Genomic DNA, 26,180 nt, shown 5'->3' with positions numbered 1-26,180 from the left:
TTGTTAGTTTAAATCCTGACTTTGCTACTTACTAATCATGTTAACTTAGATATAGTCAATATCTCTAAGTCACAGTTTTCTCATCTATGACATAGGTATAATAATAGTGCCTTATTGGACTTCTAGAAAAATTAAATGTAGTAATACATGCAGAGTGCTTAGCTCAATGCCTGGCATATTGTAAATATAATGTAATTTTATATATGTATAATTCAAATAAAATATAGTATCATATTTAGCCAGAAGACAAAAGACTTTACTATCTAAATGTAAAATAAAGCTACTGTAATCTTGAGTATGCAGCCTTTTTTTTGAGCAGCTCAAATATTTCACGCATAGTATTTTTGCTTGCTTTCATATTATTTTATGTGATAGAGAGTACAGGAGAATGAGAAAAATTTAATAGGCCAGAGGATGCAATATAAAAGAGTTTGCCGAGGAATAATGTGACTCCAGGAGTAAAAGTATAGGTGGGCTGGGAGATGGTTATTTTCTGTCTTGGGTGGGGATTATTCTGTAAGGGGCAGAGAATGAGAACATTCTACACTCTGTGACCATAATAAGATATGTTATAGGGTCGTCACGCGAACTGAGCGAGTCATATTTTGTATCCTATACAGTTTAAAAAGCATTTTCACGTTAATTATCTTCTTTACAACACCCGTACTGGGTAGACACGGCAAGTATCAAGGTCCTCTCTTTGCTGATCAAGATTCCATAGAACAAGGGCCTTGCACAACTTGACAAAGCTAGATTTTGTTTAGTTCAGAGTTATCTCCGTTACACGCTCACTTATCCCTTCATACATTCACTTATTCAACAGCATTTATTGAACTCCAGGATATGAGGGTTAAGTTCATCCCAACCCTCATAACCCTTTATAAACTATCTCAGAGGAAAGAGAAGCCCACCAAAACTATTTCTGTGAAAAACAGAGATGGTTATCTGCATACGGACAACAGAATGAAAAAAGGTCAGCGTACCAGGATTAGTGTTAAACTGGAATTGACAGTTCGTGTATAGTTTGAACGAGGGAATCTCCGGATAGAGAGCAGTGGGTCGTCTCCTTGGATGGATGGCACGCTGCACAGAGCGAGGGTGCCAGGTGACCGCTGGAGGGGGGCGAGCGGCGACGCGCGTCCCCCAGGAGCAAGAGTACCGTGGCGCGGCTCTCCTGGCGCAGCGCCCCCGGGCGGCGCAGCCCGCGGCTCTGCGCTTCCCGCTCCTCCTTAACCCGCGTGGGGAGGCTGCGGCGGCGGCGGCCCGGAGGGCGGGGGAGGGGGAGGGGCGCGGAGCGCGGCGCGGAGGCCGGGGAGGAGCCGGGGCCTGCAGCGGAGCCGAGCCGAGCCCGAGCCGAGCCCTGACACTGTCCGTCTGCCTTCTGGCTCTTTGGGAGCCCGGACTGGCCGGAGCCCCAGAGGTGGCAGCGCGGGGAGCCCCACGCGCGAAGGGAGCGGACCGGACCGGACGGGACTAGAGGAGGCGCTGCCGCCACAGTAGCCACTGACGGGAGTCCGGAGCCGCGGCCTCTCGGACCCTGCTGCCCAGGCGGGCCCAGGGAGAGCGGGGAGTACGAAAACCCCACCCTCTGGGGCACCCCGGGAGCGGAGGCAGGAGTGGGGACCGGAGCCGCCTTTGCCTGTGCAAGAGAAGACCCTTACCACCCGGGCGAGGGAAAGAAGAGACCCTTATAGGGGACGAGCCTCTCCTTCCTGGAGACGAGGAAATCCCTACACTGGCCCGGGAATAGACCTCCAGAAGTAGAAGGGGGCGATCCTTACTAAAGGAAGCAGAGTGAGACGGCCCCGGCGTGTCTCCACCCCTCCAAACACACTCTCAACACTTCGGGACTTTTGAGGCAAAGAGAAAGGGAGTATGCCGATGGAGTAGGCACTCTCCATCACCTCCAGTAACCACAGGGGAGAGGAGTCTTACATTCAGAAGCAGAGGACACGCCAGGCAAAGAAGAGGAATCGGCTTTCAGCCTTTCGGGAGAGGGGACGAACTCTCCCCTCAACTTCCTTGTACCTAGACAGTGGAACAGGGCAGAACCCCTGCGCTCAGATCTCCATCGGGCAGAGAGAGCACTCCACTCCCGAAAGATCCGGTTTGGGGGGGAGGGGGACTCCCCCAAGGGGGAGGAGACCGCTCCTGGTTTGGAGAGCCTCCTCCCCTCCTCCCCAGGGTATCAGGCAGAGTGTGGGGGGTGTGCCACCTTCCCCAAGTAGGACCTCCTTCTCCACCTCCCCCCACTCCACCTCCCTGTGCACCTCATCCTCAGGGGACCCAGTTCCCCTCCCCAGCTTGGGAGGCTCAGCCAAGCCCAGGAAGAGCCACTGAGGATGAGACTCTTCATCTGCCTTTGAAGAGGGGAATCCCTCCAACCCCAAACTCCAGTACCAGGGGGTTCCCTCCCTTTGCTGGGGGAACCTTGGAGACAGGTTAGTGCATTCTCCCATTTCTCTGTCATCTTTAGGCACTAGTGTGTGTAGGGGAATGAGATGGTGGCTCTTGGGTTTCATTACTGGGGAGGGTAGAGTGGTAACTCAAGAGAATCTTCTGGGAATTGTGTTCTGAGGAAGCTTCTGGATTGGAGCCCACATCTTGCTGAAGAGGCCCTGAGACAGGTTTTTTTAGTGTTTGGGGACTGATGGGATAGGAGTCATCTGAGGTCCCTAGGGAAGTGTATGTTGCCATGCTGACAGCAAAGGGATGTCAGAGAACGCCTGCATTTTCAGAACTCCACCCCTACTGTATAGCAACGATTGACATATCCCAACCAGACTCCCATACCACCCTCCATCCTTGGGCCCTCTCACTCGGAGAGTGGGCCCTCACTAAAGTTATGATGGCATTTCATGGCCTGGCCTTGTTTAGGGTTTCCATTGGCATTATATTTTCTTATCTGCAACCTAGGTCAGCTCTCCCTCCACCAGAGCTGCTCTCTCCAACCCACTGTGATTACTGTTCCCTTGACAAGAAAAGCAGCCTGTTCCCGCTCACCAAACCTCAGATACCAAGAGGCCTCCTTTCGTGCTATTCCTGCACCTGGCTGGAAGCTTGTCTCTGCCAATAGAATCCAAAGGGATATGGGAGTCCCACATGTCCCAAGACAAGAAGTAAGGGCATAGGGGAATGCCAACTCTTGGGTTGAAGTTCTTCCCTAATGCTGACCCTGTACCACTGCCCCAATCCCTTACCTGGCTCCTGTCCTTTGCTGACAGTTTCTTAAAATAAAATAAAATAGAATAAAAAATCAGATCCTGCATGGGAAGAGAGGAGTGAGGAGTGTTCTGCTCAGCCTCCTTCCAGCTTCCATCTAAATATGTTGGCCACCATGGAGATCTGACCTCTGAGGAGTTTCCTTTCATAAAAGCACCTAATAATCATCTTCTCCCTTCCTGTTTCTTGTTCAGTTCTGGGTCCCTGGAACCTTGTATTTAAGTTTTCCTTCATAAGATAGGAGCAGGAGTCATCAAAATCTAGAATCTTCAGAAAATGCAGGAAAAAAGTGCCAGATAATCCTTCTTGCTGAGCCTGGGCTATGTGTTTAGTAGAGCTCTGCCTTTCAACCTGGCATCACTAACTAGGTGCCTGCCTCCCTGCTTTGCCATTAGGAAGTATCTTCTGTGAGGGGTATTACACCCCACAGCAAAGCCAAGTGGGAGGCTTAATCTTGCTTGGGATTATCCGTTTTCTCCTCTCTCTGTCTGGGCCATGGATGGATGACCTAAGTCCTTAAGTACACCCACTTGGTCCTGGAAGCTACCTGTTAGTAGTGGTATAGGAGTTTAGGAGACAGGGCTGTAATCCAGGTTTGTATTGCTGTGCTTTAGAACCATGTGCATATGTTTCTTAATTCAGGTGAATGTGGCCCTATCTCTGTGTTTCAAGTGGGTATGTACCTGGAGACAGGTACCTGTGTGCCTTTCAGACAGTGCCTCCAATTACCTAGAGTTACATGTTTCTGGTAGATCTCTAAAAGCAGGTGCCTCTGTGCAAGGACCTGGGGAAGGTGCTGATAAGGATACCTGGCTGGGAGGAAAGGCCTGGCCTCCCCTGTCCAGTGGGAGCCCTCACGAATGGCTCCATGAGAGTCATCCCAAACTGCAGGACAGCCCAGTCTCAGGTTGGGACCCCGCCTTCTAGGACTAATAAGAGAGTTTCGTTTCTGATATCTTTGATCTCAAAAGCATGAGGATCCTTGGCTCTGAACCCTAGAACTCCCTCCCCAACTTTTTGAAAAGAGCTGGCTTTGGTGTAACAGCAGCCTATTTCTTACAAAGTACTTTCACAGATGCTGGAATGCAACTTGTTGAATGGCTCAGAGTGAACAGCATCACAACACCTGCAGGCATACCACCACCACATAGCTTCCCTGCTTGCTTTGAGTTTCCCTAATTCTTCTTTCCTCTGTGGAATCAGTTAGAAGCACATAGCTATGGGGTTGAATGAACTGTGATTTAGAGCTACTTAGGTGATATTCCCCCATTCCTTCATCCTTGGAGTTTACTTGGTCCTGGCATTGGTCAGCAATGGGATGATACTATCCTCAAAGGAAAGGCTTGAGATTCTGACATCCCAACAACTATTGCAAACTCAGTGCAGGCTTTGCAAGGTAAACCATTGCAGGCTTTCTGCTTCTAGTCTTACCTATATGACTGTCAGTTTTCTAATTTTTAATTTAGAATATTCTCTTCTTTTCCCATCCAAAAATAATCATAGCTACATTTACTAAGAGCTTTAAAATATTAACTCAAGGTAATCCAAACAACAACCCTATGTAGGTACAATTATCATCTCTGTAGATGAAGAAACTACAACATACAGAGGTTAAGTAACTTGCCTGAGGTTGCACAGCCAGCAGGTAGTGGAGCCAGAATTGAAACTGAGGCAGCCTGGCTGGTACTTGGTAATGTGGTTAACTTCACCACTGCTCTATTGATTTTGGCATTATGTACAAAGCAGGAAGTTATCACTCCTTAATACCTGACCTTGGTACTGTACAGAGAACAATTACTGGCCTTTCAGATAAAATGGGAAGAAAACTGTGGCTATAATTTAATTTTGGATCTTACACGTCTAATCCAGGATCAGTCTTATACTCCAACAGAATGTCTTTCTGTTTTTCTCTGCCTTTCTCCCAGTACTGTAGTCTTCATTAGACGTCCTGTGGATGTGATGGAGCCTGTCCTTTGGCTGCCTTTCCCAGTTTCTATGGGTATTTCCTTTCAGTCTTCCAGCACACAGAGAAGAATGTGGCCTGACTCAGGTTCTGCCCAAGCCCAGTGGCACGAGGCCCACCTGGAGAGGTCTGGGTAACTAGGTTGGTTGGACTGAGAAATGGAAGTCCCTCTTGTTTGCCTTTCTAATAATAGCTCGAGCATTAGCCTCATGCCATTATTTTGGGGAGCATGGAATGTGTGGCAGCCACGAGCTCATTAAGCTTCATTCACTTCCCTCCAGGGATGAAGCTTTGGCAGGGTTTATGACTTCGTCCCTTTTATTGAAGGGGGAAACTGAGGCATCAAGACTTCAGGGAGCAAGGGGTGGTTAGGGACACTTAGTGAGTCAGTGTCAATGTTGGGAATGGAATGGAGGAACCTCAATCTCTGAGGCTCTTCATACTGGGCTGCCCTTTAAGAATGGGGAAGTGACGGAGTGAGGAACTGGGATGGGTTAAAGGAGAATGGTGCTGAAAGAGCAGAAGGATCTTTTGCTGCAAGCTTCTTGTAGCTGGTAAGACGAATATATTTTGAGTGCTGGGGTGGTAATCTGGAGGGCTGACTGGGAGGGTGCTGGAGAAAGGTTAAATTTAACCTCGGTGTCCTAACCTGGTGCTGTGGTAAGGATAGGGAAGGGCATAGAACAACTAGCAGAAGGCTGAGAGTGCTACCCTTTCGGGAAGCCACAGTGACTGGCATGTGCCAAATGGGTTCTGTAAGCCCCCTCACTGCTTTAAATCTACTCTCATGCTCCTGTCCAATGTTGTTTCAAATGAAATATCCACTAAAGGCTTCCGGGTTCTTAAGCTGAGCTTTCCTAGAGAATCTTTAGCAGGACATCATAGGGTAAAACTTCTTTACAGACCTCCCCTTCTGGGGAGGACCCAGGAGAACCCTTGTCTTTGACAACCTGCTTGTTGTCATGTGATTGTCCAACTGGGATAACCCAACTGCCCAAAGTGCCCTGCTTTATCCCAGAGGCTGTGGTGTTTTGACTTAGTATACTGCTAGGAGGTCTGAGGTTTCCTGAAATGATTAAATGTCCCCATTAGTTTCTAAGTTTACATGGTGGTGGGATAAAAAGGAGGGTGGTGGGGAGAGAAGAAAATAAGGATAAAGGGGAAACCCCTTCCTGAAGCTATTTATAAACATGGCTTTTTTTTTTTTCCTTTTAATCTTTCTTCTATCAAGCAATTCTTGGGTTGCAGTTGGGTCTGACGGCCCAGGCCCCTGAGGCACTAAGGCGTTTCCTTCAGCCTGGTTGAGTGGGTGTGTTGCTGGTGAGGAGAGCAGGGCAGGGTACTTGTGTGTACCTGCAAAGATTGTGTGGGTGGGGACCTTGAGGGAGAGGATGAATGTGAGTGCTGACCCTTAGGAGAAAGGGGTAAGTGTCAAGGGGAGGAGAGTCACTGACTAGAAGAGTGACTGACAGACTGAAAGATGTGTTGGAGTCAGGAGAAGGGTAGGCAGCCATAGCTAGGATTAGCTTTGAAAGGCAAAGTGTGTGGATTTGTGTATAGTTGTATGTATATGCTTGTGCATAGTATCTGGGTGTGGATTTAGAGATTTCATACATAACATGTTTCTGTCCAGGATTCTGAACTCTGAGGCATGCTAGAGAAATGCCCTGTGGTGGGACTGTCAGCAGGGATAGGAGGAAGAAATACTAGTTGGAATCTGGAGGCTGTGCAGGCACAAACCTGTTAGGCAGCAAGTGCTTAGGGGGTTGCTGGCATCAGCTCTAGGGGAGTGCCAAATGGCTACCAAGTGGTTCCTGCCAGCCTTTCTACACCCAGTAATACAAATGTCACCCATCGTTCTTCTCCTTCCCCCACCAAGACCTCACTCTAGCCATACCTCTCTGCCAGTAAGAGTGCCCAGGCTGTGTGGGTGGGTGGCAGCAGGGCGTGCAAACATCAGGCGTGGGCGGTTTGGCAGCGCCAGGAGTTTGCATGGAGGTGCAGCAAGCGTGCGTGCGTGCATGGTGGGAAGGAAGGAGAGAGGAGGAGGGCGGGAGAAGGGGAGCCAGCTCCTAGCCCCAGAGTGGCTATTTTTAGCCTGGCTATCTGATTGTTACCGGTGCGCACTCAGCTGGGTGTCTCCCTGGCTCAGTGAAGCCCAGCAGGCTGAGAGGTGGGAGGTCCTTGCTGATGACTTCTTCCTGGTGTAGGTGTCTGTGGGCGGGAGCTTGCAAAAGGGTCGCTTTCAAGGTGTGAGGGCAGCTGTACTCAAGATCTGTTACCTCTGTGTGTGACTTTGTGCTCTGTTGGTAATGTGTGCTGTGTAGCTAGCTAATTGTGCTTTCTGTGTTTGTGGGACACTTTTTATGTGTTAGTCTCACATCTCTTCTTTGCTGGTTGTTATATGTCATTTATGCTTGGGATATATCTAATATGCTTCATGTGCACGTGTGTAGGCTGAAAAGGGCGAGTGCTCAAATATATCGAATATGACATTTTTAAAAGTGTTGGTGTGTTTCATTAGTGTGTATTTCTGTTTACTTAGACTTTTTCTTAACATGTTCGCTTGTCTTTCTATAGATGTATGTAAATTATAATGTGTCACAGAATTGGAGAATAGACTGACGGATTTTGTCTGTTTTTTAAAAATTATTTTTACATAGTTTTAAAATGTTATGTTGTAGGGCTTTAAGTAAGGAGAACAGTGGGAATAGCTCAGTTTGGTGGGTGGTTTGATTTCTCTTTCAGTCCTGCATGAAGGGGGAGGCCTCTTGGTCATGTCCCACATTAAGATGTAGAATAAGTATCAGTTTATCATCTGGTAGATGATTGGTGATATATCCATTTCCGGGTTTTGGGAACACCTGGTTGAAGGCTGTCCCATGAGTGGAATCTCCTATGGAAATTATAGCTGGAAGAAACTGTTACTTCCTTTTAGGCACTAGAATTTCAGTATTATTTGCTGCCAGTAATCAGAGGTAACTATTCTGTTTTCCTCTTCCCTTTTGTCCTCTTCTTTGCAGAACCCAGAAGAACCATGGCTTCTGACCTAGAGAGTAGCCTCACCTCCATAGACTGGCTCCCCCAGCTGACCCTCCGAGCTACCATTGAAAAGCTGGGGAGTGCCTCCCAGGCTGGGCCTCCAGGGGGCAGCCGCAAGTGTCCACCAGGCTCACCCACAGATCCTAATGCCACCCTGAGCAAAGATGAGGCAGCAGTCCACCAGGATGGCAAACCACGATACAGCTATGCCACCCTCATCACCTATGCCATCAATTCCTCACCAGCCAAGAAGATGACCCTGAGTGAGATTTATCGCTGGATCTGTGATAACTTCCCCTATTACAAGAATGCTGGCATTGGTTGGAAGGTAGGATGGTTTCTATAACCAGGGATTATTTTCAGCCTCTGACAACCTTTTTCTCTACTTTTGTTTGTTTCTTTTTTTTTTTTTTAAAGATTTTATTGGGGAATTGGGGAAGGGGAACAGTGTTGGGGAATTGGGGAAGGGGAACAGTGTTGGGGAATTGGGGAAGGGGAACAGCCAAGTTGTTGTCCTTCAATCTTAGTTGTGGAGGGTGCAGCTAGCTCAGCTCCAAGTTCAGTCGCCATCTGGCCACCTGTAGGCAGCTCGCGGCTGCTCAGCCCAAGGTACTATGTTGAATCTTAGTTGCAGGTGAGTGTAGCCCACCATCCCATGCGGGAGTCAAACTGGAAACCTTGTTGTTAGGTGCACGTGCTCTTCACCAGCTGAGCCATCCTGCCGCCTGTTGGCAGCTCAGCAGCAGCTCAGCTCAGGTGCAGCTCACTGGCCCATGTGGGAATCGAACCGGCGACGCTGTTGCTCAGAGCTCACGCTCTTAACCAACTGAGCCACTCAGCTGGCCCTCTACTTTAGTTTCTTCCTATAGCCTCATCCAGTTCACTCTGACCTGTCTCAGAGATGTGGTAAATGCTTTCATAAGGTATATCAGGGGGAAAACTCCAGTGATACCAAGCCTCTAAGTATAATTATGTGGATGGCAGGATGCTGTTGCTGATCATTTCCTCTTATCTTCTGACTTCCTAAATAGGAGATTCATTTATTTCACAAATACTTGTTGCCACTGTACTATGTTCAAGTCACTGTGCAAGGCATGACGTTGTTCCTTCCTACCTAGTGGTAGGAGTCTCACCAGATTTCCAAAACTTCACTGCATATAGTCATCATCTTTTTAAACTATTGTTTACTGAGAAAAAAATAATTAGGTCCTTCACCAACAGCAACACAAGCAAGTCATGAGAGGATAAGTTGTTTGGCTAGAGGTAAAAAAGAAGGGGGACTCTTCCGAATAAAGGAGGAAGACTGATGTTCTCAGTCTTTCGGAGCAGCAGTTCATTTGCTAATTGCTGAGTAGAATGGGGATTTAATGTACAATAGTTCTCTCACTCTCTGAATCACCAGTGGATGTACAAACCAGAAGATGAGCTGGAGACTTGCAATCATTCAGTTTTTTCCTTTATAAATGTGTCCCTGCTAGCTACCACAACCCCCAACACATTTACGCAACATTTCTTTCCTCCAAATGTGACCATGGTATGAGCTGTTGACGAAGATGAGCTGTGCCTTTGTTTCACTCATAACTTGTATGTGTTATCATTTGTATAACCAGTTTTAAAATAGTGTGCCTTTACTACAGATAGAATAATAATAGGAACTGGGCAGATGTGATTTTGAGGCCTTTATATACCTGTTGTTAGTCGGGTGGAAAGATTGAAAAACTGTATAATCAGCTTTCCAGAAGTACTTGGTAGTCAAATTTGTAGCTATTACTGCTCATCAATATAATTTCTGCATTTTTCTTATCTCATTGAGTTTGCTATGTGATAGGTAATCTCCTCCATCAGTAGAGTTGAGAGGTGATAAGTTTACCCTGTTATTTGAACTATATTGTGTATTATGTCCTATTGTGTCCCTCTGTGTCCTATTGGAAATTTTTCTGCTTTGCACAGGGCTCAAACCTAACTTGTTTCTGTGCTTCTCCAGAATTCAATTCGGCACAATCTTTCTCTCAACAAGTGTTTCCGGAAGGTGCCCAGACCGCGGGATGACCCTGGGAAGGTGAGAGACTGCTGTAAGCACTGAAGGGAGGAGCAGGAAGGGGAGAGAAGTAGTTGACAGCCCAGAGTCTTGTGGTGGTTTTAATTACCCAGAAGAGGAAATCGTGTTAATTAGAGAAGCAGCTTTATTTTTTCCTCAGAGGAAGAGCTTGGTAATCAAGCTTATGGGCTCCCACTAGAATGAATGACTAAGAAAAACTGTGAAATCTTTTTTTTTTTAACAAATATTTCTGATAAAGTTGACCTTGCCCCCTCCCCCCTTTTTGTGTGTGTCATTCTTTCTAGATGTAAAAGGTGGACTTAATAACATTTGTAGGAATGTTTCTATACAAAAATCCCATGATTTTTATCTTCAGAGGGAAGAAGGGCTAGATCATTCTCTTCATTTGACAGATGTGGGTGCTAAAAGCGAAGAGAGCCTTACCTCAGATCACATGGAAGGGAAGGGTTGTGCCTGGCATTTCCAGCCCTTTGAACTAGATACCATTGTTCTGCCTTTCCAGAACAATTCGGGCCTGTGTTTGCACCACAGGGGCATCTCTGACATACTCTGAGCTTTTAGGACAAATTTACTCCTCAAAAGTTGCCAGTACCCTCAGGATTCTGAGTGAATCTCCAGTCATTTCTCTTAATATAACTCATTTTATGTGAAAATTCTCCCAAATATCTGTTTTTTCAAAAGTGGGAATTTCCATATTAAATGATTTTTTTTCTTTTGTGGTGCTGGTTCTCCTAGGGCTCTTATTGGACAATTGACACCTGTCCTGACATCTCCCGAAAGAGAAGACACCCTCCAGATGACGATGTAAGTCCCCGCCTCATGGAGAGATGTCATTTCTGAGCTAGCTGCTCCTTCCACATTCTTTCCTGTATTTTCAGTCCTTTCTTATATTTGGGGCAAAGGACAAATACCAACAGAGGTGAAACCATGGGTCTTGGGAGGAAGTTTAGCTTCTGCTCATGGATTTCTATTCTTTCACAACCCTCAGCTATCCCAAGACTCACCAGAACAGGAGGCAAGCAAGAGCCCCCGGGGAGGTGTTCCAGGGAGTGGAGAAGCCTCACTGCCTCCTGAGGGGAATCCTCAGATGTCACTTCAGAGCCCCACATCTATCACCAGCTACAACCAGGTAGGAAGTACAGGTGGCAGGGGGCACAGGGACGGGCGGATGGATGGATGGTGGAATAGATTCATATATCTGTCAGTTCAAAATTATGTATTGAGTGTGATATAGTAGTCAGATAAGATGGGAGAGAAGGGGAAAGCAAAAGGGGGAAGCTAAGAGAAAGAGGGTGAGGGAGAGAGAGATAGATAATAGAACTTTGAGAAAGGTCAGGAAAAAAAAGAGGTGAGATGAGAGGAAAGAGAGCCAAAAAGGTAATGAGAAGGCAAAGTAGGAAGTGGATGTAGCATAGGAAAAGGGCAAGAGGCTACATCAGAGAAAAATGAATTAGAAAAGGAGATAATGATACTTTTTCATGGAAAAGTTGGGAGGGGATGAAGACAAGCAGGAGAGCTGGGTAACCATTACAGGGTTGTGTTGGTCTCTCATTTAGGACATGGATCGAGTCTTTCTGGCCTCTTTTTGCAGGGCACAGGATCTGCGGATGGTGGAGCAGTGGCTGCAGGGGCTCCAGGTCGCGAAAGCACTGAGGGTCCCCCTCCCTTGTATAACACCAACCATGACTTCAAATTCTCCTACTCAGAGATCAATTTTCAGGATCTGAGCTGGTCCTTCCGCAACCTCTACAAATCCATGCTGGAGAAGTCCTCTTCTTCCTCCCAGCACGGTGAGACTGCAGTTGGGATAGGAATATGGTTGTCCTTGTATTTTTGAACAGGTGGTGACAGTCTCTTCTCTCCCTTCTTATTTTTATTTATTTATTTTTTAAAGATTTTATTGGGGAATTGGGGGAGGGGAACAGTGCTGGGGAATCGGGGAAGGGGAAGAGACAAGTTGCTGTTCTTTTCTTCTTCAGTATAGCTGTGGAGGATGTCGCTTTACTGGTTCATGCTGGTATTATCATTGCGCTCTTCTCGGGAGAGGCAGATCAGTCGCTGGCCACTGGATGGCCGCTCACGGCGGCTCTTGGCAGCTCACACCAGCTGCCAGCCACTCACGGTAGCTTATGGCAGCCCACTGCAGCTCCACTGCAGCCTACCCCGTCACCGGCCACTCACGGCAGCCCAGCTCCAAGTCAAGCTGTTGTTCACCATCTTAGCTGTAGAGAGCACAGCATCACTGGCCCTCATGTGGGATCTGAACCAGGGCCCTGCTGCTCAGAGCCAGTGTCCCAAGCCAACTCTTAACCAATGCGCCACTCAGCTAGCCCTCCCTTCTTATTTTTAACACAAGGAGAGATTGAACACTGGTTGGGGAAACATGTCATCAACCAAAACTGCTTAGAGTTGAGCTCTTCTGGCTTAGTTCTGAAGGACAGCTGTTTCACGAGTAAGGGTGGGTTATTAGCTTCAGAAAATGAGTTGTAGGAATCCCCCTGCTAGAACTAAGGGCAGTGATTTTATGGCTGCAAGCAAGTCATGTAGAGAATGGCCACTAGGGGACAGCAGTCATCCTTTTCCCCTAAGAATTCCTGTGTTTCATTGTGAGAACAACTTAATTTTATTTTTTAGTATATTCATGTTAATTTTTATTAGGAATTATTTCAAACAGATGAAAAAATAGAGAAAATAGTGTTATAAAACCTTATGTTTCCATAGCCCAACTTTAACAGTTACCAATATTTTGTTAAGCTTGTTTCATTTACCACCTAGCTTTAAAAAAAAAAAAATTGGAGTAATTTAATGCAGTTTCCAGACATGCCATTCTACCTGTAAATACTATTTCAATATGCATCCTTGATGATAAAGCCTTTTTTTTACTTACTCATTTCCATTATTACACCTAACAAAATAATGAGCTTTTCTAACATCAGTTTATATCTTGCCCATACTCAATTTCCCAAATTATCATGGGAGAATGATTTAAAGTCCTTATTGGGAGGTTCTTTGAGAGAGCACTTGGTTCAGCCCTCTGTAATTCCTGTTTTTTGTTTTGTTTTTAAAGAAATTAGAGGTGAGGGTGAAGTCCAAATTTCAGGTGAGTCATTAGACCTTCTCATTCTGTACTGTGGCCTTTTATAAGTAGCAGGAGAGGAATGGAATGCTTAAAAGTGGCTAGGAGTCATCTTGGGGAAAATTTACATTAATTTTCATGAATTTCTTCTTTTATATCCCAGAGAATTCATACCTAGAGTTGTATTCCAAGATTGTAGCATTTGCCTGAGAAATGAGCCCAACACAGGTGGTTGGTTGAGTTAGAACTGGGGAACATGGAGGGGCTCTCAGCAACAAAGTAAGAAATTAGATTGAGGGCTGGCCAAGTGGTGTGTTGGCTAAGAGTTGGCTTGGGACGCCAGCTCTGAGCACCAGGGCCCTGGTTTAGATCCCACATGAGGGCCAGTGACGCTGCGCTCTCTACAGCTAAGATGGTGAACAGCAGCTCAACCTGGAGCTGGGCTGCTGCTGTGAGTCGCCTGCAAAGGCGTAGGCTGCAGCCCCTGCTGCAGTGGGCTGCCGTGAGCTACTGTGAGTGGCCAGCAGCCAGCGTGAGCGGCCGGCCAATGGCTGGCGACCGATCTGCCTCAGCTGGGAAGAGCGCAATGATCACAATACCAACATGGGCCAATGAAGCAGCGTCCTCCACAACTAGACTGAAGAACAAAAGGACAGCAACTTGTCTGTTCCCCTCCCCCAATTCCCCAATAAAATCATAAAAAAAAAAAAATTAGATTGAGTAAGGACAGTTAACTGTTCACTCAAATTTAATGGTGGCTGAAAGCCCATAGCCTCAATCTTTAGTTCTTCAGTGCCCAACCTGTTTGAGAAATTCATCCATCCCGACTCCACTCCTCACCGAAGCTCCATCTGTTGGTAGTGAATACAAGAAGGCGGTAAGAGCAGAAGGGTATAGAGATGATAAGGAAGAGGAGAAATTAGGTGCCCAATGTCTTTGTTTTATTTATAATTTGCTTTTAAACTTTACCTGATGTCTAGTTTCTTTTGAAACTGTGATTACAGGCCTACACCAAAGTTCCTGTAAAAAAGCATAAAAAGGTACATGCGGCCCTTTTTTGCTAAGATTTCAGTGGTCACCATGCTGTTAAGTCCCTCCCCCTCTTTGTTTTACCAACCAGGGGGCCAGGGGGATCCGCGCTGTCCCAGAACACCCTTAACCTTTGAAGTCTGTGGTTTCTGTCTGAGGCCGCCCACCTCAACCCAGTGGAAATCCTGTTGAGTGAAAACTGCATCGCCCAAGTCACTTGCTTGCTTCCTCCCTCCCTGCAGGCTTCTCGTCTCTCCTGGGGGACATGCCGCCCTCTAACAACTACTACATGTACCAGCAGCAGCAGCCACCACCGCCACAGCAGCCGCCGGCACCGCCACAGCCCCAGCAGTCACAGCCACAGCAGCAGCAGGCACCAGCCCAGGGCCCCTCAGCTGTCGGGGGTGCGCCTCCACTGCACACCCCAAGCCCAGATGGTTGTACCCCACCAGGGGGCAAGCAAACAGGGGCCGAAGGCTATGGGCCTCCCTCTGTGATGGCCATGCACCCACCCCCACTGCAGCATGGAGGCTACCACCCTCATCAGCACCATCCCCACTCCCACCCTGCCCAGCAGCCGCCGCCACCACAGCCACAGGCACCAGGCCAGGCTCCTATCAACAGTACTGGTTTTGGTGAGTAAGGACGGTGCAGGGAGAGCCTAGAGGAGGGTGAAGGACCTCCTTGTTTGGACTCTGGCTTGGAGGTGCAGTTGATTAAGAAGTTAATAGTGAGTCTTTTAGCTTCGCTCCTCCATGAGAGCTCATATGAGCTAACAGAATTTGCTATTTCAAGCTCTATATTATAGAATTCTCGGAGAAGTAATTGGGATTGTTTTACATATTCTCCTGCCTATGAGCTGGGCTGTCAATACCTGAAGCATAGATAGCTTTACTAGGCCAAAATCTCCAGGGAGAGAGATTCCAAAATTATCTTGGTAATGCTGTTGATGACCTGTGTAGACACAAGAATCTTGCACATAGTCAGTCTGCTCTCAGTTGACTTGACTCTATTTTATTCCCTACTTTGCCCTCCTCTTTCCAGCTTTTCCTCCTGACTGGTGCTCCAGTATCGACTCCTTAAAGGAAAGTTTCAAGATGGTGAATAGGCTCAACTGGTCCAGCATTGAGCAGTCACAGTTCTCAGGTTAGTGATCAAAGGATGATGACTGGAAGGAAGAGGGATATGTTGTAGGTGGGCAAACCCAATACACACCAGAACCAGAAGGGGATGGGTAAGTGAAGTTTGAGGACTGAGGATTTCATTGTTTTGCCTCCATATTTTATAAGGCGGATAATATTGATATTATTTGCAAATTAATAGTAATTAGTTTTGTCTTAAAATATGACAATGATTTATCATAGCTAATTCTGTCTCTGGGAGAGGGAAGGATCTCAGGAATTCAGAAGCCTTGGACCACTATTTTATAATTTTGTCACCATTTACTGGCAGTGTGACCGTGGCTAATTCACTCAGTCAACTTTGAAATTTTGTTTTATTCATCAGTAAGATGGAAATTATAAGAATTTAGTAGCGAACAAATAGAATGAGAGTTTGATAATGTAGATGCCAATTATTATTGATAACGCATATAATCAATGGTGTTGATTTATGATGTGGTTGGAACAGCGAGATGGGATAGACCTGGTAGGGGCTCTGGGGCCTCTGCAAGGTTAGCATTTCTTGCTTCTCTGTTTGTAGAACTGATGGAGAGTCTGCGACAGGCAGAGCAGAAGAACTGGAGCCTCGACCAGCATCACATTGCCAATCTGTGCGACTCCCTCAACCACTTCCTTACTCAGACTGGTCATGTGCCCCCCCAGGGGGGCTCCCATCGGCCGCCAGCCCCTGCCCGTATTGCTGACTCCTGTGCCCTCACCAGTGGCAAACAAGAGCCAGCCCTGAACCAAGGTACTGAACAAAGCAAGTGGCCAAGGAGGTGGAGACTGTGAGGAAATGGGAAGGGGAGGAGAAGGGCAGAACAGAACTGAGAAAAATCATCTAATGGGCAGTGATCCACACTGAGCAGTGGGACTAGTTTGTTCACCACGTTGACTGAACATCTGTTGTATTGATAGTCTCGATACTGAAAAATGCCAAAGAAATACACCGTGTGATTCCTTCTTAGACCTTGATTTTGGAGATTGGGATTACTTAAGAAAAGGGAGGAGAAAGGCTCCATTCCGAATTTGTGTCTCGGTTACCCCTACCTGGATCATATCAAGTGGAGCTGGGATCCTCTGCCGTTACGTGATCTTCAAACCAGTGACATGAGAGAGCTTCAGTGATCCTGCTGCTATATTTGTTATCCTTCTAATAGTTATGATCTTCCACAATTCTAGTATCTGGTCCCTTTTTACACTAAGTGGTAAGGACTGACAGCTTCTGCGGGAGCTGCAGAACAGGGCAGGGAAGGGAGAAGAAATTAAGGGGAGGAAGAGCACTGTTTTTCCGCTCTCTGTTGCACCCTGCTTCATTGAGTATAATGATCCTACTCAAGTAACTCTTGTCTTATTTGGCAGTGAACTCTTATGGGCACCCACAAGCCCCCCACCTCTACCCTGGCCCATCACCATTGTACCCAATTCCCACCCAGGACTCAGCAGGATACAATCGCCCAGGTAAGAGCCAGGAAGCTTGTTGCACCACCAACCAAGCACTTTCTACCCTGATAAATTGTTTCGCTTTCTTCTGGGTCTGAGCCTGCATCTTTGCCTTTTTGACTGTACCTACTGCCTAGGGTGAGCCTTCATGATTGCCAAGGCTGAAGGGTGGGCTACCTCCTAGGGAGACTAAAGACCGAATTACTTTAAAACTTAGTCATGGGAGACTAAAGACCGAATTACTTTAAAATTAGCTGGTACCTGCAACAATGAAAGGAATTCAAAGCATGAATGTAAACAAAAGATGGATATGTAGAACATTTATGTCTAACTTTAGAATCTAGATGAGGTATATACTCAGGCAAATAAAATGAACATGATATGCAAACACACCTGGTTTGTACCCTTGTCTGCTTTCCTGTCGCCTGCCCTCTGCTATCAGGGGTCTGGAATTAAACTATCTCTGATGGTAGGAGTGGCAGAGGAGACTCTTAAATTACCATAAATAGTACAAAATGAACAGATCCTTCACCTTTAAATACATTTTAGAAAAATCACTAATATCATCCTTCCAGACCACATCACATCTGACTTTGTCCATGTACTCCTAATCCATATAATACATACACAATTTTTTGTACTGCTATTTCATATAATAGTACATTTTGTATGTTTTCTGTCATTAGATAGTCTTCATAAGTGTAAGTGTTAATGGTTGTATACTATTTTATTGCCATGGGACCTAGTTTACTCTAGTTTATTTCCTGGGGCCTCACTAAAGTGGTGGCCAGCAACAAAAGTAACTCTGGGCTGATAAGGACAATAATTTCACCAGACAATTCTCAAGGGATTATTTGGGGTTGAGCACTGTCCATTTAACTAATAGAATAGCTTCCCATCCACTCTCCTTTTAATCTTTTTCTTTCTTCCTGACAGGACACCATATGGTCCCTCGGCCACCGGTTCCACCTCCTGGTGCCAATGAGGAGATCCCTGATGACTTCGACTGGGACTTGATCACTTAGTGCATCATAGAGTGTGGCTGTCAGCCCAGGGCTAGGTGGTGAAGTCTGGCAGTGGGCAAAGAGTAGCCCCAGCCCATCCCTTCCCCCCCTTGCCTGTATATAGATATATATCCTCTTTTTTTTTTTCTTTTCTTTGTCAGAGAAGCCACCGCAAGATGCTGCCGAAGATAACCCCTTTCCTGCCTCATTCTTCCTTTCCCTTCTTGTTTTTTCCCCCTAATCGTTTTATCATTATTCTTATAATATTATTATTATTATTGGTTATATGCTGTCCCCAGTCTCCTGTCCCTACACTATTGACCATGTCCACCCCTTGCTAATTTAAAATCATCTGGCTAGAAGGTGAGGCCATGGTAGTTACAGAGAAAGGTTTCAAATGGATTTACCTGTCTCTCTGAGAAGGTCAATGCTAATCCCACCTTTTGGCCCTAAATTGTTCTCTGTTCTTATCAATTCAGTCCAGGACTGGATCGGCCACATTATCAAGTAGAAGGGATCTCAAACACTGCTTGGCAGCCATGACTTTGCAGGTTTTACTCAATGGTGCTAATTTTGTCCTCTGAGCTCTTCCTTGTTCCTTCATATCTTTAAACCTTACTTCTGCCAATCCTCATTCCCCATCAAGGGTAAGAGTGATGGTGGTGGTGCCGGAGGGCGACAATAAAATCCTAGTGAAATAAGAGGCCTGAGTTGAGTCGAGTAGAATATTGCAGAGAGGTGATGGAATGAAATTGGGTTTATAATACTATGTCAAATAAACGTCCATTGACTTACTCCTAGCCCATTCTCTATGGAAGACAGAGTGGGTCTGAACCAGTACTCTGCTGCTACGGTAGGGATGAGGACAGCTATTCATTATAGGGCCAGCTTTTTGGAGATGTTTTCAATTTTACCATTTTGCCTTTTTAAACATAATTTTCTCTGATAATTAGCTGTGGCTCTTATTTGCATTTACAAATTGTCCTTCAACCCCCTTTTCCCATTCAGCAAATATTATTTTGGTTGTTTGCTCAGCTCTTCTACCGACTTGATTTCCTTCCCCCATTTTCTGGCATTCTCAAGATAGACAAGTAGCCCATTATCACTCTTACTTTCCTCATGTCCTAGGACAGGATGGGAATCTCTTTCCCACCTACCAGCAGAACAAAAGCTAGTTGGTGGTAAGAGGGTGGGAGAAGGAAAAGGGAGCTGGTATAGATACGGGTAGGGAATATTTCAGTTGTTTAACTACATAGGCAAATGCTTCTCTTGGAATCCAGATCATTGGGGCTGAAGCTTTTGCAATAGGCTATTGAGGGGTGAAGGAAATTGGTAGTGTGGAGTGTATAATCTAGAGGGAAGAGTTCAATGAGGGCCCAGGGAGACCCCCCCCCACCGAGAAAAAGGTATAGGGATAACTTATCTCCTTTAAGAAGTGGCCATGATTTATTGCTGCAAAGTACTTAGTGTATATTTAATGTTAATTTTTGAATTTTAATTATGGGAGGGAAGAACAATTTTACTTCTGTTGCTATTTTACTGAATGTTTACTTTCTGAAAGCTGTAGGACAAAATGTATGGAATGGACAAGGCCACTCTCTCAGTGATTTTTGCTTTTCATATTCTTTTATTTACTGACGATTTCCAAGAGATTTAGCTTTCCACTCGCCTGCTTTTTCTCCTCATCCACCCCTTCCTTTCTTTGTAAGGGGCTTATTATATATGAAAGTTTGTTGAAGAAGTCCAGTGAGGCTGAAGTAAAGGGGCAAGAAAGGGCGGTTGACTAAAGAGCACTTTATTTCTTTGAAGTTCTTTGTATTAGATGGGGGTATGAGTGGCTTGAATTCCCCATTGTGTTGGAGGGCAATAGTGGGGGTGAAGTATGACATAATATTTCCCATTGGGGAAAGGAAAATTTCTCTTAGAGGGTGGCAAAATGCCTTTTGCCCAGTGTTCCTATTTTATGCATCTCTTCCTTATTCCTTCCAATCAAGGTGCCTCCTGCACACAACTTCCCATATGTTCTCCCTAAGATGCCTCCTTTACATATTATCACTCCCCTTTTCTAACCCCTTTTCTACTCAGATCCAGACAGGGTTTTCAAAGGTAGACTAAATCATACATGTAAATGTCCCTTGTTTATAATTCATCTGTGTCTTAAGAAAACTCGTCTCATTAAGAACTCTGGCGGGCAGCCAGACTAACTAAAATTTGGGGCTAAGGTTGGAGATTGGCCATCAGGCCTCCTGGGATTTTAGCTCCCCTCCACTAAACTCAGCCTTGTTCAGTGGCACAAACTTGACCCTCTTTGGGCCTCAGTCCCCCCCCGCCCCCCATGAAATAGAAGAATACTACTTTTTCTTGTTGGTTCAGCATTGCTGGACTTGAAGTATAGTCGTCGTTGTATTGGGTGATGTGTGCAAAACTGCAGGAATTCACTGCCTGCAAGCGGGCATAAGGGAGAAAGTGGAGGAGAAGGACAGAGGAACAATTACTTGGTATAGATCCACCCATCCCTGCTTTCCTCTCTTCAACCCCTATGTTTCTGGTTTGGTGAGTCTCTCATACCACCCATAATGCTTTGCATTGGTGCAGGCTGGGAAGGGGGGTATGGTCTCACAAGTTGTTGTTGTTTTTTGCATGCTTTCTTAATAAAAACAAAAAAGAATGTTTATGGTTTTATCTTACTAGTGCTGGCCTCAAATTTATTTTTGCCAGGGTAGGAAGGGAGCAATGGGAAGCATTTGTTTTCAGCTAGTATTTTGCCCCTCCCCTACCTCACACTACAGGGTTTGATTAGGTGACTAAAGTGTTTTCTAACGTTGGTGGGAGAGGAGAATTTGAAGCATTCCCCTTTTCAAATGCTATTAAAAATAGTGAAATATCATTGCAAAAGGCATTCACCCTTTGCAGCTTGGTGTGTGGACAAGGCCACCTTCTTTGCATTCTGGGATATTTTGAAGATTAAAGATACTACAATTTGGGAAGGAGACGGGTTCCCATCTTGGACTTCCTGTGAGTACTTACAGGTACTCGCCATAGTTTTTCATCAGAAATGAGGGGATTCTAACTGTAGGAATTTTTTCAGAATACACTTCAAGGCAAATGGTACTCTTAGAAGGAGTCCAGAAATGCCAACTATTGAATCTTTGTAACTATGCCAGGTTCATTCATTCTAATATCCTATACATTAACCCCAGGAGTTTGGGCCTTATACCCAAGGTCTTATGAGATCCGTTGGGATTTCCAGAAGCCTAGTTAATTGTCGTTATAGCAGGCCTACAGCTACCCACTATCAGATTTATTTGCTGCATATTTAGAGATTATGATATATTCCGAGTATCAAACAATTAAAAGGATCCATGAATCTCTCAGCCTTGCAAGGAACCACAAAAAAGAAAGCATTTATTTTCATCAAATACATAAGCGGATTGAATTGAAAGTTAGCACTGCAAATTTACATCATATCAGACATTACCTTACAAGTGAAAGAATTCCTAGTTATTTGAAATTTAGTGTACAGCACTTAATAACAATTTTATAGTTCAGACCCTCACCTCAATCGCTGCAAGATTAAAACGTTTCATTTTCTATTTTTAGTTGAATCATTGTATTCAGCTTAGATGAAGCTATGTTGTAGTACAGACAAACCTGAAATTTTAGAGGTTTAACACATAAAGGTTTATACACACAGAGAAAATGAGAAGGTGATAGGGAGTTGAACAATGCTTTTATAAAATGAAAGGACAGAAGGAAAGCTATATGTGTGGTTGGAATGGATAGAGAGTGGAAGACAATGTGTGGTCATGAACTAATTAAAGTATGATGGTTAATGAATATTGGGAAACTGAATAAACAAAAATATGAATGGATAAAATTCTTCATCTTACAAAACAAGAAGTCACTTATTTTATCATGTCTACAAAAACTATCAGCATAAGCACATGACTTAGACATGGTAAATATCAGAAGAAACATCTAAAATTGTTGCATGGGTTATCTCAGAAAATGGGAGGGAGTGGTTGGGCAGAGTGGGGCAGGAAACTTCTTATATTTCATTATAACATCTTAAACTATGTGCATGTATTACTTTGGTAAAGATAAAGATTAATTTTAAAAACCTAAAGATGTATCTGGTAATTTTGGCATGAAAGGTACACAACTAAAGTCGTGTTTTAATATGTTTGATGGTGTTCCTGGAGGGTACTCAATCATTTCTCAGTGATTTGAAACTTTTGAAGTTTGTGGTTAGAAGAGGTACAAAGTCAAATGTGGAAAAAGACAGGCAGGGGACGAATGTGAGAATTAATGAGTTTAAGACAAGGAGTGGAAAGTATTATAGACGGCTCTATCAAGAGGCAGATAGACTGGGGCCGGCCGAGTGGCGCGATGGTTAAGAACTCGCTTGGGATGCCAGAGGGCCCCGGTTCGGATCCCACATATGAGGGCCAGTGACACTGCCCTCCACAGCTAAGATGCTGAACAACAGCTCAACCTGGAGCTGGGCTGCCGTGAGTAGCCGGCGACGGCGTAGGCTGCAGCTCCTGCTACAGTGGGTTGCCATGGGCTACCGTGTGTAGCCAGCAGCCAGCGTGAGCGGCCAGCAGCCAGCGTGAGCGGCCAGCAGCCAGCGTGAGCGGCCAACAGCCGCAGTGAGCGGCCGTCCAGAAACCGGCGACTGATCTGCCTCCCCGGGAAGAGCGCAATGATGGTGCCAACTTGGGCCAGTGAAGCAACGTCCTCCACAACTAGGCTGAAGCACAAAATGACAGCAACTTGTCTGTTCCCCTTCCCCCAATTCCCCAGCGCTGTTCCCATCCCCCCAATTCCCCAATAAAAATCTTAAAAAAAAAAAAAGAGGCAGATAGACTAAACAAATAGACAAGAAACTCACCAAGCGGCAGCTTACAATACCAGTTCATGAGTAAGTTTTTAGATGCCTTAGTAGTCTGTCTTTACACAAGAGATGCTTATTTAGTTGTACAAATAGAAACTTGGAATTCCTTTGTTCTGTATCCATGAGTATCCCAAATGGGAAGCATCTGGCACTGTACTCTGCTCCAGAATCAATCTAATAAGTCCTTGCTTTCGTAGACTTCTTGCACTTTGTTTTTTATCTAAAACCATCCCAATACCACCAGCAGCACAACAAAGCCATAGAATAAATGGTCATCTTTTACTCAGAACTAGGAGAAATGGTTTTTAAAATGAATCTGGAAGGGTATTTACATATACTAAATAGAAATTTTAACGATGGAAACATCATTTTAAAATAGATTAGATTCTCATTTATCTCAGGTGGCTTAGTCTGGAATAGAAATAGACTAATTTTTACAATGACTCAAATTTAGCATTCACCGGAAATAAGAGAGCTTGTTAACAACTCTGGGGCGGGGCTCGAGAATTTGTATTTCTAACAAGTTTCCAGGTGATGCTGATGTCACTAGCCTGTTTGATCACCTCCAGACTGATTCTTTGATGGTTTCTGAAATCCCCTGCTCACCATGCCCCTTGTCCCTTTAGAAACATATTACACTGGGTGGATACCTAAGAAGTCCTGCTTGGGTCAATGCATATTCTCACACAGCTCTGCTAGTGTTTGTTTCTGAAAAGGCTTTGTTTGGTGTACAGCTGGTGGAATGTGTGAGGCCCTCACTGAAAGCTGCCTCCAGAATGCCCTGCAGGGTCTGCCTTGCTTTCTTCCTAAAACCTTTCCCCATGAAGGCATAGAGGAAGGGATTGAAGCAACTATTGGCAGATGCTAGAGCAAGGGCCACAGGGTCCCAGGACAGCAGAGCTTTCCCAAAGTAAGTTTCTGGGTCAATAAACAATAAGAGGACTCCAAAAATGTGGTATGGGGCCCAGCAGACAAAAAAGACAACCACCACCACCATGGCCACTCGGAAGCTTTTGCTCCAAGACTTGGTGAAGCGGCTTCGTAGCATTCGGAAGACAATGAGGCTATAACAGGTCACCATGACAATAAAGGGCAACAGGAAACCCACCACTAGCCTTGTGATAGTTATTGTCACCAAGGGTGTTGGAACTTGATTGTCATATGCAAACTGGCCAAAATTATCATCCTGGAAATCTTGTGATAGCTCAGTCATGTATAATGAATTGCTAGAGGAACTAGAGGAAAGCTCTAAATCAGTAGAGAGGGAAGCATCAGCGTCATCTGGTGGGTTAGTTTTGTGACCATCAATGGGAAACCCACTTGGGATTGTAGGTAAGACTTCATCATCAGGTTTAAATAAATTATAATATGGATGTTGACTAGATAATCTAGCTGAATCCACAGGGAGTGAATCTCCAGGAGGTCTTTGAAATGTTGGAGAATGGAGGACAGTGGTAGCTGTCCAAGGATTATCTGTTTGTAAAGAGAAAGAATCTAACCTATCGTCCATTTCTTCAGGCAGCTGAACAATGGAGTTGTCAAGAGACCCGTTTTCCAGTAGATCAAAGGTGAAGTCCGAATAATCGTATGAGCTGTCAAGACCGAAATTGTAGCCACACATATTATGGTCGTCTATGGTGAATGTTTCCCTGTATATGAACACAGGTATACACATTACAAAAGCCACCACCCAGATACATCCACAGATAGTGAAGACTGTCCTCACGGAGCGGTGATTCTGGCACCAGATTGGCTTGAGTACCAAAAGACAGCGGTCCAGACTAATGGCAGTCAGCAGGAAGACACTGGCAAACATGTTGAGGACGATGATGGAGGGAATGAGCTTGCAGAGGAGCCAACCATACGGCCAGTGTCCTTGGAGAGCCAAGTGAACCAGGGAGAAGGGCAAGGAGAGGCAGCAGAGGAAGTCCGCCAGTGTGAGATGGAGAAACCAAACTGTGTTCACTGTCCATTGCATCTTTAGGCCAGCCACCCACAGCACCAGCCCGTTGCCTGGCAATCCCAGCAGGAAAGTGAGGCTGAGAATGACCATGGAGAGAATTACTTGGGGTTCATGCCAGGGCTGTGAGGGTAAGTCAGTTGAATTGGTCTCAGCAGAGAAAAACTCCATTGCTAAACTCCTGCAAAAAGATGAATAAAAATGTTTAAACAAACATTACCTTTTTAAAAAATGAGTATTGGAATTCTAACCTTGCCACCTAATGATGTAGAACCACAAAGGCTCTCACATTGTTTTAGTTTTTATTCCTTGACTTCATATTGGATCACATAAAAACATTCTCTGATAGACCATTTAAAAACTACTATGTCAATTTAAGTGTGTATCAAAATAATAACCTCATTTAGAAGTCCCATATCAATGTAAATTTCCCCTTTTTCCTTTGCTTTTAAGCTCTCATTCTCCACTGGTTTCTTTCCTTACCTAATGTTCCCTATTAAAAAACAAACAAATGACACTAATGGACAAACAATAACTTCTAGACCAGAGGTTCCCAACTTGAGATCCATGAAAGGACTTTGGGAAGCTCTATCACCACCTCAAATAATACGGATAATTTTAACTTTACATCTTTTCATTTCTTTGAGAGCGGAAGATCCATCCATTCCCTCCACCAGATTTTCAAAGTACTCACCACCACCGAAAAGGGTGCCCTAGACTGAGTTATGTCTTTTAGTTACAACCTCAGCTCTTCCTTTTGCTAACCAATTTCTAAAGAGTCGTTTACCCTCTTGTCATTGATTTCCTCATCACCCATTATCTCTGTCTTGTTTATTTGGTTTTTGTGACTATAGTGGAAACAACAGCTTTATTATTACAGAAGCAGAAAATATGCATACAAAATTAGAAAATATAGATAAGCAAAAAGAAGAAAATAAAAATGTCACATACCGTTAATCAGTAATTACTACTTTAGCACCTTAGTTTAGAAACTTCTGAATCTTTTTATATATATATGTGTATATATACATATATACATGTCTATACATGTATACATATATACACATATTTTTATTGTGTATATATACACAAATACACAAAATATACATCTATTTTTATTAAGCAAAATTTAACAAATTAGGTCATATTGTGCATATTTTCTTTTTTAATGTGAAATTTTTATTTTATTTTTTATTTATTTTTAAATTGGGGAATTGGGGGATGGGAACAGTGCTGGGGAATTGAGGGAAGGGGAACAGACAAGTTGCTGTCTTTTTGTTCTTCAGTCTAGTTGTGGAGGATGTTGCTTCACTGGCCCAAGTTGG

General features: G+C 44.8%; 2 protein-coding genes across 4 annotated transcripts in view; one reads left to right on the top strand and one right to left on the bottom strand.

Moving 5' to 3' along the window:
• The first annotated feature begins 1,306 nt into the window (after positions 1-1,306).
• Positions 1,307-20,685, top strand: FOXJ2 (forkhead box J2). 3 transcript variants are annotated; one of them, XM_019626192.1, is made up of 12 exons: positions 1,307-2,441; positions 5,148-5,326; positions 8,209-8,555; positions 10,212-10,286; positions 11,022-11,090; positions 11,275-11,415; positions 11,878-12,076; positions 14,634-15,026; positions 15,436-15,537; positions 16,093-16,302; positions 16,914-17,012; positions 17,931-20,685. In XM_019626192.1, exons 3-12 carry the CDS (start codon positions 8,223-8,225, stop codon positions 18,017-18,019), a joined length of 1,710 nt encoding a protein of 569 aa, XP_019481737.1. In that variant the 5' UTR covers positions 1,307-2,441; positions 5,148-5,326; positions 8,209-8,222; the 3' UTR covers positions 18,020-20,685. The 3 variants fall into 3 exon arrangements, with proteins under 3 accessions (XP_019481737.1, XP_019481736.1, XP_019481738.1); XM_019626191.1 differs by lacking the exon at positions 5,148-5,326; XM_019626193.1 differs by lacking the exons at positions 1,307-2,441; positions 5,148-5,326 and adding an exon at positions 5,377-5,739.
• A 2,136-nt stretch (positions 20,686-22,821) lies between these two features.
• The window catches only part of C3AR1 (complement C3a receptor 1), a 13,065-nt gene continuing 9,706 nt past the window's right edge, over positions 22,822-26,180 (bottom strand). The window contains 2 exon segments of the mRNA XM_019626166.1: positions 22,822-23,621; positions 23,623-25,036. Coding sequence (XP_019481711.1) covers positions 23,565-23,621; positions 23,623-25,026 — 1,461 coding nt within the window. The 5' untranslated portion in view covers positions 25,027-25,036 and the 3' untranslated portion in view covers positions 22,822-23,564.

Source organism: Hipposideros armiger, unplaced genomic scaffold, assembly GCF_001890085.2.
Source record: "Hipposideros armiger isolate ML-2016 unplaced genomic scaffold, ASM189008v1 scaffold_662, whole genome shotgun sequence".
Classification (NCBI taxonomy): Eukaryota; Metazoa; Chordata; class Mammalia; order Chiroptera; family Hipposideridae; genus Hipposideros; species Hipposideros armiger.
The sequence above is the reverse complement of the archived record's forward strand: the minus strand, read 5'-3'. Positions and strand labels throughout refer to the sequence as shown.